A 15,803-nucleotide genomic window follows, 5' to 3' on the forward strand; every position below is an offset into this window, starting at 1 on the left:
GGGATAAAGAGAAGTACAGGAGCTCCCTAATTTAAAAAACAATCCTTCTCCTTTCTCCCTTCCCTCGTATGTCTCAATTCTCAGACGTTACTGTATTTATTTTCTGATTGTATATTCCAAAATCCAGTACAGCAGTAACTTCTCATAATCAGCTCTCAGTCATTCACTGTGGAATGATGCAGAAGAAATTTGTAATATATAGCCTCCCGAAATAAGGAGAAGCAGCTAAGGCATACATACGAAATACCAAGGAAAAAGAAGAAAACAAGACGAAAGGAGTTTTTCTGTTCACTCACATGTTCTCCTCCTCCTCCTCTCTAAATACAACTCTTTCCGTTTCTTCTCTCTCCTCTCATAACCTTAGCCGCCTCAATCTTTCTTCTTGAATTTAGAAAAGAGTTTCTCCTTAGCATTTGAAGTTTGTTAACTGAATATCTGAAGACAAAAGGTGTTCCTCAGATCCACAGTGAAAAATGTTTTCAGTTTTTGGCTGCCGCTTGTTCTTTCTCCTCAAGGCTTTGTTGGATGTGATTCAATCGCAATGGTTAGTTTACTCATGTGTTTGTTCATTAAATGTTCTCCTATTTATCGTTGGCGCTGTTTTCTGTTATTCTTTTTAACGAACTCCAGCTCCGTTATTTTTGAATTCAGATTCGAATTCGACTTCCCTTTTACTACTTGTTTGGAATGTGATGTAATTCAGCTGTTGCTAACGATCGATTGAAGTTTATACTTTGTAGCCAAATTTCGCTTCAGCGACTCTGATGAATTTGATTCCTTTCGCCTGAAAATTTAAAAGATTTTGTTTTCATATTTTTAATATATAAAATTCTATCAATTTCTGGAATTTATATGACTTCCATCGAATAAAGTGATTTTCTGCAGTTTATTTCGCCTGGAATTGATGTTTTCCCCATCAGTCAACATATCTGTTCTAATCCCTTTCCGTTCCCTATGGTTTTTCTACAATTAACAGTTTTCTCTTCTCCAAGAACTACACATCTTTGTCATGCATTTCGCTTTCGAGCAAAATTTGATTTGAAAGTGAAGTAAAAGGCTGGACACATCTTAGAATCAATTGTTTTATGTTGAAGCCTAAATTTAGTACGGATACCGGACGTTCTTGATTTGAAATTATCGTGCAGGATCTTCTCTGATTGAAAGATACTCCATAGAGACACACCAGAAGCATACAAGGGATTCGTGAAGGGCAGTTTGGTGATCTATTGGTGTTAATTTATGTTTTGAACATTTCAATTCAAACAGGTTGTAGTTAAGTTGGGATTTCAATGGTTTGAGAGGTAGAAACCTATCAAATCGAAGACATGGACATTGAAGTCCTTTCTTCGATGTGGCCTGAAGACATAGAACATGAAGCTGGAAAGCAGTTTAATGTAGAAAAGCCAAGAGGTGACCAAGATATGTTGGAGGAGGTAACAATTGTGGAGGAGCCAACTATAGTTGATTTCCAACATCTTATAGAGCTAACTAATTATACTGACAAGGGTTCATCTCAGTTAGCATACCTTGTAAAACACTGGGAATATAAGCAAGCAAATGCTGTTCGTCTTCTTAGAGAAGAACTTGACAATCTAAGCAGGCAAAGGCAGGAGTCTGAGCTTAAGAAATTGGAGATATTGGAGGAACATCGTTTCGAGGAGGAAAGGTACGGAGGAGATAAACGCTCAATTTCCATACTGGATGGCATATATGATATATTGCAAGAAGTTCCTCGGAGAAAAAGTAATATTGTGGTTCCAAGTAAAAGAGTTGAAATTGATGCCGAGTATGATACTGTCATATACTGGAAACAGAGAGCCATGCATTTGGAGAAAATGTTGGAAACCAGCATGCAGAGAGAGCAACTACTCAAGGAAAAGTTGCAGGAAAGCATAAAAAATCTGGAAAAGCAGTCCTCACCAGTTGAAGAGTTGTCCCAGATTCTCAAAAGAGCAGATAATTTCTTACATTTTGTGCTTCAAACTGCACCGGTTGTGTTCGGACATCAGGTAATCAACAAAATATTAGTGATATAATATGCCACCTAATGCCAATTTAAAAGTTGTTAAATTCGTGTATAATTCATTTAAGCCAATAATCCACATATTCAGATGTATGATGAAATATGTTAGAATCTTTCAACTAATGATACTTATTGTTTGATCAATTTTCAGGATAAAGAGCTGCGTTATCGCTTTATTTTTAACCATTTTCCAAGTTTACAAGAGGAGGTAATTTATTGCACAAGAAGTTCTTATTCAAGGTTTGGTATCTTTTGTTGTAGTGTTGGTCGCTAACATGATTGCCCTCGCATTTTTTTTTGGCTTCTTTTGTAACTTTCCTCCCTTACCTTTTGCTGTCCTTTTTTCCATAAAGTGGCATCAGAATTACCTGAAATTTTGTTGGTTCTCATTTCAGGACATTCTAGGAAAAACGGATGTGGAAATTTTTACAGGATCTGGTGTTAAGGAGTCTCAGGATTTTAAAAAGGAAGTGATTGATAAAGGACTGCCTGCAAAAAGGGAAATCACGTTTGAGACAGAACTATTTGGGTCAAAGACATTTTTGATATACGTGGAACCTGTTTTTAGCAAGGCAGGGGAGACTATTGGTATAAATTATATGGGAATGGATATAACAGATCAGGTATACATACAGTTTGTTCATATTGGATGTATAAGCTATTAATTGAGATGGAGAACAATGGGTATTTATGTTTCTGATTTTGCACAATAGGTAAGGAAAAGAGAAAAGATGATAAAGCTTCGAGAGGAGATTGCAGTACAAATGGCCAAGGAAACAGAATTTAACAGAACCATACATATAACAGGTTCATTTACTAGGGTGACAATATTTGTGAATTTATCTTTAGCTATCCCTTTTAAAGCACTGAAGTAACTCTTATTTTCCTTCTTTTTTACAATTTCTCTAGAGGAGACAATGCGTGCAAAACAGATGCTGGCAACCATGTCCCATGAGATAAGATCTCCTCTATCTGGGGTCGTTAGCATGGCTGAGATCCTGACAACAACAAAACTTGACCGGGAGCAAAGACAATTGTTAAATGTCATGCTATCTTCAGGAGACTTGGTCCTTCAACTCATAAATGACATCCTTGATCTTTCCAAGGTTGAATCAGGTTCGGATTTCAGCCCCAAAATTGCATGAAAATCTCATGCTCCTGTAATTTTTCAATTTTAAACTTTGAATGTTAATTTCTTAGAGCTGATTAGAAGTTGAACAGTGTAGTAGTATCATATATATCAAGTACGAGAGATATGGTCTTAAAATGATCTCGTAATGCATGTCTGGAAAGTTGTATTTCTGTTTCAGATTCACAATTGCGTCATACTTATTTTTGTCTAAAAATTTGATGCTCTCACTCATGACAGGTTATCATTATCAGATGTCAGAATTTCTAAATTTATCTTCTTTTCTCTGTTTCATTAGGCGTCATGAAGTTGGAATCTACAAAATTCCGACCAAGAGAGGTGGTGAAGCATGTTCTCCAAACAGCTGCAGCATCATTGCAAAAGATTCTTACCTTGGAAGGAAATGTGGCAGATGATGTTCCGATTGAGGTGAGTGTCCCTTGTGACGCATTTCCATTGATCATTATATTTAAAAATCAAGTCCATTTTTTCATCATCCTCTTATTTTGGAGCTTTATGCACCGATCAGGTCATTGGAGATGTGCTAAGAATTCGACAAATTCTCACCAACTTGATCAGGTATTAATCTATGAGAAGTCATGATTTTTTTTCCAATTTCCTATATATTATCATGAAAATACTGTTTGTAAATATGGACCAAATAACTGATTATTCTGACAATTAAATGACATGTTCCTGCAACTGTAAAATTGTGTGTTTGTGTTTTGGATTTTGGAAATAAATGGTTCTAACAATTAAACGTAGAAGATATTTATGAATCATTTACTATTCATAATTTTCATTTCTCGCATGTCGAGTAAAACAACCTTTCTTCTTCTCCAGCAATGCGATCAAGTTTACGCATGAAGGGAAGGTAGGAGTAAAACTTTATGTAGTACCAGAGCCGCCTTTTGCGAAGGAAGGATCTCAGCCTGTATCTGATGGATCAACTTGTAATAAATCCACAGTTAATGTATCCAAAGAAGAGACATGTACATCAATGCCTCAAACTAGCAGTGATCAGAGAGGATACCATGGTAAGAAATACGAAGGTTCTTGCCAAAACCATTCACAAAGTGAACCTGGTACCCTAGTAAAGAATGGAACAAAAGATGTATCTGAGGAACAAGCAGAGTTACCTGAAACAACAATGTGGATTCGCTGTGATGTTTATGACACTGGGATTGGAATACCAGGTACACATATGTATGCTTGTCTTTAATCTGAGATTTTGTTAGATGTATATAAGTTGATGCAGGGTGGGGAAATTTTGATACATTTTCTTTTATTTCCATGACAGAGAATGCTTTACCTACACTTTTTAAAAAGTACATGCAAGTCAGTGCCAATCATGCCCGAAAGTATGGTGGGACAGGACTGGGCCTCGCAATATGTAAACAGCTGGTGAATCCTTCCTTCCATCAACAATAATGTTCTGTTTGGTTTCGTTTTTCTCCCCTACAGTTTCTATAGTTTCCTCCCTTTTATAGCTTAGGCTTAAAGAACCATTTTAGCAGATCAGATAATTATGTTATAAGTCTCAGTAGGTCTTGTTCAAACCAAGGACTTAGTGGACAGAAAAGTATACAATTTTATATTAGAATCTAAATAGTTTGTTTCAGAGCTTTCAGTATCTCCCAGTTCCTTTTTAATACATTGTTGCCTTGCACATGCCAAAATATCTGAAGTATTTACTTGCAGCTCGTTTACACTTAGTATGGTAAACTCTAAATCATTGAGAAGTTGGAAAATTTGTGGTGCTATATATTTTGAGTTGGTATTACTTACAGAGATTTTAATGATACTCGTGCTGGTACAAAACCTAAGTACTAACATTTCATGCCTTTGCTACAGGTTGAGCTAATGGGTGGCCGTCTTACAGTGTCTAGCCGAGTGCATTGTGGTTCTACATTTACGTTTATCCTACCTTACAAGGTTTCTCTATCATGTGATAATTCTGATGATCCGGATGACCTCTCAGATATGGATGACCATGGTGCTACAAATGATGATGCAAGTGCCGACTTTTTCCAATTCCAGCAACGTACTTTGGGTTCTCTATTTTCATCTAATGGATCTAGCAGAACCCAAAGGTTATTACCTCATAATATTGGCTATTGCTATGCAAATTCGCATAAATTTAATGGGTTCTCAGAGACGAAGGAGATGGATTTCGTTGAAGACTCTTGTTCCGTGGCTGAAGCTGTAGAGATATCATCTGAGCCTGAAAATTCATTTAGGCACAGCTCAGACCCCCATAATGAAAGTGCAATTTGCAGAGACAACCATCATTGGAACGACGAAAACGCCGAGGCCAGAGCTTCTACTAGAGACGTGTCAAGTTGCTCAGAGACAAGCAGAGATGTCGACACGAAAATGAAGATACGTGGGCCTCAGCTACCTCCCAAGAGGCAGGAGAAATCTGACAACTGTTCTCAGTCCACATTAAACAGCAGTCAAGAAGTATCAAATTCCATCTCAAAGCCTAAGATCCTGCTGGTGGAAGATAACAAGATTAATGTAATGGTGACACAGAACATGATGAAGCAGTTAGGTCACACAATAGATGTCGTGAACAACGGCATCGAAGCCGTCCGTGCAGTCCAGTGCCGTAGTTATGATCTCATCCTGATGGTAAATACTTCCCTCCTGTAAACATGAGTTGCTTCCTACTTGTTTCAAGCGACCATTTTACGAGTTTATCCTTCCGTCCTGTGTACATGAGTTGCTTCCAACTGGTTTAAAGCAACCATTTTACGAGTTTATCTTGCAGGATGTGTGCATGCCAGTCATGGATGGCCTTCAAGCAACAAGATTGATCCGTTCCTTCGAAGAAACTGGTAATTGGGATGCCGCAGTGAAGGCAGGGATAGAGCAACCGTTGCCTTCTGATTCATTACAACCAGATTGTACGCGTCCAAAGCGTACCACCATAATTGCAGTAAGTTCATCACTTTAACTTCCCTTGAATAATCAAGTTTGGCTCTTATTATCCAAGAAAGACAAGTCTTGAATGTATCATACACTAACAGAAAAATGTTTGTGTGAATGCAGCTGACTGCAAATGCATCGTCAGAGAGTGCTGATGACTGTTTTGCAAATGGCATGGACTCGTTTGAATCAAAGCCAGTAACTTTCCAAAAACTGAAGGTGTGCCTTGAACAATATTTGCCATGATGGATACCTCCTTGTAAATTAATGCCACGTGTATATAAAAATGGCAGCATTTAAGAAAGTTTTGTCAATATATCATCACCTTCTCAAGTCTCAACCATTACCATCTCATTAGTAGATTGTACACTAAACTACCGGTTTATCTATCGGGATAAAACGTTCAATTCCTTAAGCAAGACATTGGTTCCAAATCTTGGCGTTATATTAAGATGAGGATTGAGCAATCAGTAATAAAGGGCTGTAAGAAAACATTCCAGCAACATGGGTATAGCAGCATTTGCAGTAACACAGATGCAATATAATTATATGTAGATCAACAAAATAGATACAAGCAATGGCAATGTCCTAACTCTATTCATCTCTAGATGCAGGGTCCATTCCAGTTGATGGGCTATCAGCAAAATACTCCTGCTGCTTCACATTCACTCCATACTGCTCGTTCAAACAACACAAAATCAATAAATTCTAGATACGAACGAAAACGATAAGAGAAACTAATACCCTTTATTCATTGAAGATGAAAAACAAATGGCATAACCAGTTTCTTTAAAACATCTAGTCATCCACACAAGTCACCAAAATGGCCTTACCTCACGTAATGACTTCGAGAGATCGTCCATGGTCAAGATTAGGCGTTTATCCTGTTCCAAAATCAGGGTCAGACCATCCAAAAGGGGTCGAAAAACTTTAAAAGCAAAAAATATCAATGGAATACCTTTTGCTGCTTGTCCCTTTTGTCCTTGACTACCGCGGCCTGTCTTGCCTTGCAATGCCTACATTTGGGGTGAAAAAATGTCACAACCAAACTAACTTAAATAGGAGCCAATCCAAACTGAAACTACTCAAAAGTTTACTCATTTCCATAACATCTCCCATGGCAAATAAGTAAGAGAATTAAAGCTTCTATGTAAACGTTTTACAAAATGACATTCACAACACGGTTAGTGGGTTCATGGAAGAAACACAGAGAAAGAAAAGTCGAAATGTTTTCGGTTTCATACTGAAGTGAATCGCTTGCGACATCCGCAACAAACTTTTGCGTAGCAACAGCTACAAGCCTTATCCTGCAAAAGCACAATAAAAGTCGAACATGAATGAAAATAAATAAATAAAGCATCAATGGGAAGCTCACGCCACCTTATCAGATCTAAAACATCTAAGAGATAGAATTAAAGGAAATCACCAGCCTTATACTGCACCCCTCTTTTTCAACATTAAAAGGCAAGCTAAGAATTAGAGAAACTAAGAAGCAACCATAAAAAGAAACAGATAATTAAATGTGAGGATTAAATATTCCATTATCCAGAAATCTAGAACCAACTAAATGAAAATATAACAACCCCAGGTAGAGCCATTCCAGACTTCCAGTGAAGCAGAGATAAAATTTTGGAAACTTAATCGCCAAATACCAACAGAAGCAAAAGTGCGTCTTCTTAAAATACTTTATTTTCCTGAAATTTTCAGCTTGGCAAGCTAGACACAGGATAAAAAAAAAAGGAAACGGACAGTAAACAAAAAGAGAGAGGAAAAATACCTACAATCGAACATCGGGACATTGAAAACCACTCTTGGCTAAGTAATGTTCCACCAATTCGTCAGGTATCTGCCACAAAGAATCCCCAAAACATGACAGAAACGTATGAGGAATCCCGTCCTAGAGCAGTTTATTTATCAAATAAGAAATGGAAAGGAAGAAAAAGTACAGTGGGAGTGTAATCCATAAGAGAGGCAAGGAAGTCGGAGAGAGCAGAGTCGTCATCGTGCTTCCCATCGTTGCTTTGCTGGTTATGATTCATTCTCTATTTCCCTTTGCCCCTTTTCAGTTTTTCTTCTTCCTGACGAATTGCTTCGTGTTTTGCTATGTTGTCGATGAACGAAGCCTTCTATTGGGCTGGTTCGCCCTTTCTTGAATTGGTTTTTCGGCTGTCATTGGGTGCTCATGTTCATGAGTCCGACTCCATCACAGCCCAAGGTATTGAAATATTTGGTTTGGCCCTTTTACAGTTGTAATACTTCTCCTTTTATTTTGTTATCGTTTCATTTTATTAACAATTTTTTAAAAAATAATACTATCCATTCAAAAATCCATAAAAACATAAAAAAAAATTACAAAATACTTCAAAAATTTAAAAATATATTAAACTCTTATAACTGCTTTTTTTTCAAATTAAAAATATATATAAGTATATTTAAAAGTAATTAAAATTCAATTTTTTAAAAAAAATACATTAAAATTTTAAAATTTAGGACAAAGAATATGAGGGTTTTATCATTTTATAAAATAAATTCTGAATTTCTAAGATTTTCTTATACTTTTTAGAACATTTTAGTGATTTTTTTTTTTAATACTTTTACGTTTTTTTACTGTCTTTAATTTTTAAATTGTTTCTAAATATGACAGTGTTTCAGTGGAACCAGCCAGCTTCTTTTTAAGAATAAAGAATAAACGCTGAGAACTAAAGTAAATAAATAATAAAAAGAAGAAACGAGAACGACCAAAATGACTAAATAATACAAAGATGGCATTGATGTTGATTAATGATTTTATAAAATATCCTATGCCACTTCTCCCTTGATTCAGTTGACGTATATAATGTTGTACCGAGTTAAGAGGAGGGGGTTGGGGGGGGGGGGGGGGGGGAAGGTTTATTCTTTGTCTAAACCCGTGAGAAGTGCTCAATTTTTTTATTGCATCGGAGCCAACTGTGGACCTTGTTTCGTTCACTCTCTTAAATCAGCAACCATTACAAGAATTTACGGGCAGCCATGCATCCTTTAACAGATTCATATCGACAGCTCTTTACTTGTGAATTATAGGAAACAAACCAAAAACTCCCAACTTCAATTACTAATCTATCTTGACATTTGCTGGCTAAATTGTTGTATTCCGTATACATCCACGATGGCCGGAGGAAAAACTGGATCAGTTGCCGCTCTCACTGCTACCTTGGCAACGGAGGCCACGTTAACAGGGGGAGTGAACAACGGGCCAACTAGTGGTATCTGGTTCAATGGTTTTGCATGCTGGAGAACCTGCAGAGACGGAAGAAATCTTAGTTTTATGACTCTGAGACAGACTTTCATGAACCGCCACATCCAAGCTTATGCTCCAACATGCATCGTTACAGTTAACCTAGGCATCATTACACGTCAAATGCCAAGTACTTCCACCAACGCCCTACAAACTAGGATGCACCATTGGACCCAATCATTCTGCTGTTTTAGGTCAGGTTATAGATCAAATGAAGACAACATACACAAGAAAAAGAAAATTTAGAATGCATGCATTTACCATTTCTAGTGGTGAACCAATAACACCTAGAGGTAACTTTATGCTTCCAACACGGCGAGTCCCATGAATGAAGCCAGGCCTCAAAATCACTCCTGCAATAGAAAATGAAAATTCTCATGTGATGTAAAGTACCATAACTACCAGACGGTGATAATTTCACATGTTATTGCTAGCAGTAGCAGGCTACTATCTAAACCAAAATCGCAAGAGCTTACCATAGCAATAAGTCAATAAGAAGCAATGTGAGAGTTAGGTGCAGAATTCCAAAAAATTACATCAAGTGAATCAGAAACCTACCTCCGTATGGAAATTTAGTGAGTAACTCTGTCTCTGCAGCTCTCTGTTTCCAAACGAGACAAGAACAAGAGAATTCTCCATCAGAGAGAAGATATTAACCAAAAGACTACTTGAGCCATTATTCCATTACTTATCAAAATAAGATTTTCAATGTATATGCTCACATACCACATCTCGAGCAGAATGCTAAGAATAAAATTGGACAATATCATTTCACAGAATAGACATAACAAATGGCAATCAGGAACAAAGAGCAAAGAAAAAAGTGTACCTTCCCCTCATAATATCCTTTCAGTAAATAGTTTGCCAAGCCCAAATCAGCTGCGGATATATACACAAATCTTTTCACACCTGTAAACAACACATAAAACAAGGTTAAAGTCCAAGGTAATGTTACTGGTGGAAAAAGCCCAGAGGAAAAATAATGTAAAAAGCACACGGAAACAAGCTACAAGAAGAGAGACATCTTCCCTAGATAAACACAACAAAGATCATGATCTATATACCTTTTTCTGCAGCAGCTCTGATAGCATTGATGTTTGCAGTCCCATTAATCTTATACATATATGAATTAGATCCAAAACCACCAATGCAAGAGATCTAAAAAATTGAACTTTATTAGCAGGTAAAAAAAAGAATATCAAAGAAGAGAGTAAATTCATATTGAATTGTAAGTAAACCAGGGAATTTTAATATGAATGCCAGAATTAAATTATGGACCATTGTGTATGGCTGTGCAAGTAAAGTTAGCTCAGACTGATTTTTGTATGTTAAACCATCTGCAGAATCAAGGGAATACATACAATAGATGTAACTCCATCAAGAGCTTCCTTCCACGACTCAGAAGAAAGAAGGTTCCCTGAACGGAAGTAATAAGTTAGATACGTTACAGCATGCAATTAATAGCATCTAGAAAAGTATATAAAGAAAAAAAACCTTTATGCCATGTCACATTCTTAGCCCAAGACTCAAGTAAAGAGGATCCACCAGACCTAATTGAAAGAAGCAACCAAATTAAGGAGCTGAAGAAATACAAGCAATTGATAAAAATGGAAAAATGGGAGAGAGCACAGCAGAAAATATTAGGCATCTCCACACATCAACAATGTAGGGTATTATTACCTACTCTAAAAATTGAACATTGTACTACAAAGCATCAGTTCAATGAGAGCTTATCTGTAAAAGCTAAGGAAGTATATCAGGGACATTTAAAGAAGCAGCCTTTACATTACAGATGCATATAACGACTAAAGCAACTAGATAAATATTCCCAGCTAAAGAGTACAAAGTTAAAGGACTGATCACTTTCCATGATATTTCAAAAATTAAGTCTAAAAACACATTGTGCAACAGTCACAAATTTCTTATGTACTCTACATCTTGCAAGAAAACATAGTTGCAAACACCATTAGTTCAAGTACTTCATTACTGAATCAGACCATATGAGAAATAAAAATTATTTCAAATAAATTTACATTCTATAAAGAAATCCTGGGTAAGAATCATTTGTACCAGGAATTTTTACGAAAATTCGAATACCTGCTGAGGCTAGCAACATTCAGACCACGATTCAAAGCTTCCCTGCATATATGGGAGCCAACAAATCCATTTCCACCCAATACAAGCAGCTGAAATGAAGCAATAAATAAAAAAAAGCCAACAATTCTTAAATTGACAATAGTCTGAGTTCTAACAAGCACCTTTTCAGGAGGAGGAGGTACATTTACAGTCTCTGCTTCTTCAACTTTGAACGGCTCATCAACCTTGTTAGACTCGGTTGAAAGAAATCTCCCATTCTTGTTCCCAGCCATTAAACTGAATTATTACAAAAGGAGAAGATCCAAAAGAGAAAGTTCTTAATCCACATAGCAACAAAAATAGAGAACTAAATTTAACCTGTTCATCTCCACAACAAAATCAATTCCAACATTATAGCCTAATTAGAGGAATTCGAAATTTTTTTTAATGACAGAATCATCTGTTGTTTCTAAAATTTTACAAACGATCGAAATCCGAATATCTAGTAGAAGAATCAAACCGTAACAAAACACGAATCAAAGAAGCGGAAGAAAGATTATAAACTAACTAGAGTCTCGACAGTGAGAGTCTGGGACGAATCAACCGTGAAGCCATGGAACTTATTTCAAAACGCTACTGTTTTTCGATCGCTCTCCCTTGTCAATTGGAATCTTCTGAAACTTTGCTTCACAAATCGGAGGTTGCTTTTTTTTTTTCTTTTTTTTTCAGCCTTTGTTAGAAATGGGTAAAAACGTCTAATAACTCAGGCAGGCACGAGAAGGGAGTCACATGGCGCGTATGGTAACGACAGGCAGGGAGCATATGTGGCTTGTTTTTAGCCTATAGACATTTTCAAAGAAATAGGGTTAAGAATCAACGTTCAATTGAGTAAAAAATTATCGATTTAATAAGTATTGCTTTATAATTCAATTTGATTTTAAATTTTTTCAAATAGATTTGAATTATTCAAGTTTTTGTTTAAATTCAATTATAAATATTTATAATATTATGATATTATTTGATTCTAATTTAAATTATTTTCATAATCATATAATATTTTTTTTTCTTCATATTTTTTATATGTTATTACATATATCATATAAAGTTGAGAGACTCGACTCAAATTTAAAAATTAATCTACTAATTATTAAAAAATTAAGTTATTTAAGTTACATTTTAAGTTATTCAAATTCTATTTTTACAACTTGACTTGAATTTAAAAAAATTTCGAGTTAAATTCATGAAATTATAACTCGAAATCAAATTCAGATCGATTTTTTTAATAAGGCGGAAAAGATAAATTTAGAAAAGAAAAAAAATTGGATAAGTTAAATTTGAATTCTGCTCACCTCTGAATAGGGTTAAGGGAAATATTGGACCGACCCAACAACAGGGCATCTATAAGAAAGTGAACGAGTTTTAACTCAAAAAATGGGCCTAATGGCCAACATTTTACGGTACACTATGCGATATTCGTGTATTCGAAGATGTCTCGCATTCACATACGAAGAAGCCCAGTTTGAGATAGTTTCAGGGCAAATGAAACGTTGCATCACCAAGTATACTAACTCTTTGATCACACACTTAGGATACTAATTACAAATACCATTAAGTGAAATCTGTGTATAGGTTAAACATACATATGGTATTTGATTTTAATTTTTATATCTAACTGAGTTAATTGTATTACATGTCCTCAAACTATGATTCTCATTCCAAATCGATCCCCAAACTTTTGAATACCCCAATCCCATCCTTAAACTATGATTCATTCTAAATTGGTCCCCAAACTTTTGAATATTCTTAATTCATCCCCAAATTATGAATCTTATTATATATTGGTCTTCAAACTTTTGAATGTTCCAATTTCATCCCAACTTTTGAACCATTTTGGGTGAATTTGGAACTTTCAAAAGTTTGAGGATCAATTTAGAATGAGTCTTAGTTTTGGGTGAAATTGGAATGTTCAAAAGTTTAGGGACTAATTCAAGTCATAGTTTAGGGACGTGTGAGCAATTAATTCTGTTTAATTTGATATTTAATTTTTATTTTATCTAATTAGGCATATGTTTTTAGGTTTTTTGGTTTAAATTGATAAATAAAATTGCTCTTTTGTTCAATTCAATACTTATATATTTTTTTAAGTTCAATTAATTACTTGAATTTGGTTTATTAGTTCAAAATGATTCATGAGTTTAGTTTTTTTTATTTAACCAAATTATTTTAAATTTATATCCGTTTGAATCATATAGATTTAAATGAATTTTAAAATTTTAAAATTACATAATTATTTTTTATTTAATATATAATAATTAGTTAGATAAAACATATAAATACCGAATTGCTTCAAAAAGCTGAGTTCGAGTATTGATATAAATTAAGAAAACAAATTCAAATATCTAATTATAAAAAACTTAAATATCAAATTTAATTAAGAATTCAAATTCAGGATTAAATAAACAAGAGTTAATCACATCACATATCCTCAAAGTATGACTCTCATTTTAAATTAGTACCTAAAGTTTTAAATATTCCAATTTCATTCCTAAATTATGACTATCATTTTAAATTAGTCCTCAAACTTTTGAACATTTCAATTCCATCCCCAAACGATGCCCTTCATTCTAAATTAGTCCCCAAACTTTTTGAACATTCCAATTTTATCTCAAACTATACATATATACTAATCACATCTTGTTAAAAAAAATTAGGCCAGGTTATATTATTATATGTTTGAAAAAAAAATTAGGTTAAACTGTGGTTGAAACTAATTACATCTTTGGATGAAATTGAAAGACTAAAACTTTTGAGGACTAATTTATAATGGAGGTTATGGTTAGAGATGAAATTAGAATGTTCAAAGGTTTAAGGAATAATTTAGAATGGGTGTCATAGCTTGGGGATGAAAATGGAATATTCAAAAGTTTGAGGACCAATTTAGAATGAAGTTCATAGTTTAGGGGTGAAATTATAATATTCAAAAGTTTAAGGACTAACTTAAAATGAGAGTCATAGTTTGGGGATGAAATTTGAATATTCAAAAGTTCAAGGATTGTTTTAAAATGAGAGTTATAGTTTGGGGACATATTATGCAATCAACTCAATAAAAAATATCAATTTGTATTTAAAAACTAAATTACGGTAGAAAAATGTATACTTATCCAAGGCAGACTAAATTAATGTAGAAAAATGTTTGCTTATCCAAGGCAGTGGCCCGTTAAGGTTCTGGATTTTTCTGGTTTATGCATGTAAGACGTGTCTAAACTATAAACTGAAACTTGAAGTGGCCTACGTTAGAAATAAATGGAGAAAACAAGATAAAGCATAGTAGAGGCAGCGGCGGCGGGAAGATGAGTAAAGAATCCAGTGCTTCATGCGATGCCCGCACACATGTCAATGCAAACCAAATATAAGAAACTTGTGACAAAGCATAAACAAATATGCAACAATTCTCAGCTCACTTCCTTTCAAATGATTCTCTTATGTCTCGATCGTTCAACTTCACATGAACATATCATGAAAGCAACACATACAAATATGCAAATACAATCGTTTTTTCCAATTTGATTAAATCGTGTTCGACCAACCGTTTTTTCAAAAGATAAATAAGAGTTAACAGGAACGATTATATCTCTGAAAAATTTTGAGTTTCTCATATTAATAATCTATTTTTATTTTTAAAATTTTATAAATTTATTTCTTAACTTAAAATCATGGGTTCGTTTCAAACTTTTCGTGGCAAAAGATTTCAACAAGCCAAAAGTCTTAAGTTTAATAAATTGGTTCAATACGAACCATAAAACCTAGGTGGCTCGAGTACCATGAATGTCAGGGGTGTGAGCGTTCAATATTAAATAGTTAAAAGTTATCTTTAAACATATATTACTTTATATTTACCTCAAATTAATAAAACAAAAATTATAATAATAGTTTAGTTTGGACGCTAACCTTTGATTGAAAGTGAATTGATGCATATGGCCCAATATAAAGTGTCCTATCCACTACCTCAACCATCGTCTAATATAATACATTATATGTAACGCCATACAAAATTTCTAAGATACCCTGAGTTATGATATAATATTGTTCCCCCATTTTTTTAATGTTTTCAGTGAGTACTTCCTTAGTACCATATTACCATCTTATCTCATCATGCTCATCACTTAAATGACACCAAAACGGGATGTGATTAGTTTAAGCATCAGATCCTCAGAAAGCAACAAAACCATGATGGTATTCATTTCTACATTTAGAACTAACGTATATTTTGTGGCAAAGGGAAAAAGAATTTCAACAATAACCAAGATGCTTATCATGTGATATATAACATGATATGTGTATATATATACGGTAGTCGTATTGTACTTGTA

At 34.7% G+C, this 15,803-nt stretch overlaps 2 protein-coding genes and 1 pseudogene across 2 annotated transcripts; 1 reads left to right on the forward strand and 2 right to left on the reverse strand.

Annotated features, from left to right (window-relative positions):
* Positions 1-1,289: 1,289 nt before the first annotated feature.
* LOC120157077 lies at positions 1,290-6,382 on the forward strand (annotated as a pseudogene).
* Positions 6,383-6,668: 286 nt separating this feature from the next.
* LOC120156979 (transcription initiation factor TFIID subunit 10) lies at positions 6,669-8,193 on the reverse strand. Its single transcript, XM_039168248.1, has 6 exons — positions 8,030-8,193; positions 7,865-7,929; positions 7,328-7,390; positions 7,042-7,099; positions 6,917-6,967; positions 6,669-6,758 (listed from the first exon to the last, which is right to left on the reverse strand). The coding sequence occupies exons 1-6, from the start codon at positions 8,120-8,122 to the stop codon at positions 6,678-6,680; spliced, it is 411 nt and encodes a 136-aa protein (XP_039024179.1). The 5' UTR covers positions 8,123-8,193; the 3' UTR covers positions 6,669-6,677.
* Positions 8,194-9,118: 925 nt separating this feature from the next.
* LOC120156949 (uncharacterized protein At1g32220, chloroplastic-like) lies at positions 9,119-12,217 on the reverse strand. Its single transcript, XM_039168215.1, has 10 exons — positions 12,002-12,217; positions 11,616-11,730; positions 11,455-11,543; positions 10,852-10,907; positions 10,719-10,774; positions 10,422-10,515; positions 10,187-10,266; positions 9,916-9,958; positions 9,619-9,710; positions 9,119-9,359 (listed from the first exon to the last, which is right to left on the reverse strand). Exons 1-10 carry the CDS (start codon positions 12,046-12,048, stop codon positions 9,180-9,182), a joined length of 852 nt encoding a protein of 283 aa, XP_039024146.1. The 5' UTR covers positions 12,049-12,217; the 3' UTR covers positions 9,119-9,179.
* Between the last annotated feature and the right edge of the window lie 3,586 nt (positions 12,218-15,803).

Source organism: Hibiscus syriacus, unplaced genomic scaffold (assembly GCF_006381635.1).
Source record: "Hibiscus syriacus cultivar Baekdansim isolate YM2019G1 unplaced genomic scaffold, ASM638163v2 tig00111238_pilon, whole genome shotgun sequence".
Lineage (NCBI taxonomy): Eukaryota > Viridiplantae > Streptophyta > Magnoliopsida > Malvales > Malvaceae > Hibiscus > Hibiscus syriacus.

What these genes read in the sequence shown, in the direction of transcription:
- LOC120156979 (XM_039168248.1), bottom strand. Translation starts at nt 8,122, where the DNA reads ATGAATCATAACCAGCAAAGCAACGATGGGAAGCACGATGACGACTCT. An exon ending in AAAGGGACAAGCAGCAAAAG is followed by an intron (nt 6,968 to 7,041) that starts GTATTCCATTGA and finishes ATTTTGGAACAG; the next exon opens with GATAAACGCCTAATCTTGAC. An exon ending in TCTCGAAGTCATTACGTGAG is followed by an intron (nt 6,759 to 6,916) that starts GTAAGGCCATTT and finishes TTGAACGAGCAG; the next exon opens with TATGGAGTGAATGTGAAGCA.
- LOC120156949 (XM_039168215.1), bottom strand. Translation starts at nt 12,048, where the DNA reads ATGGCTTCACGGTTGATTCGTCCCAGACTCTCACTGTCGAGACTCTA. An exon ending in CTCTCACTGTCGAGACTCTA is followed by an intron (nt 11,731 to 12,001) that starts GTTAGTTTATAA and finishes GTAATAATTCAG; the next exon opens with TTTAATGGCTGGGAACAAGA. An exon ending in TTGGTTCACCACTAGAAATG is followed by an intron (nt 9,360 to 9,618) that starts GTAAATGCATGC and finishes CCGTCTCTGCAG; the next exon opens with GTTCTCCAGCATGCAAAACC.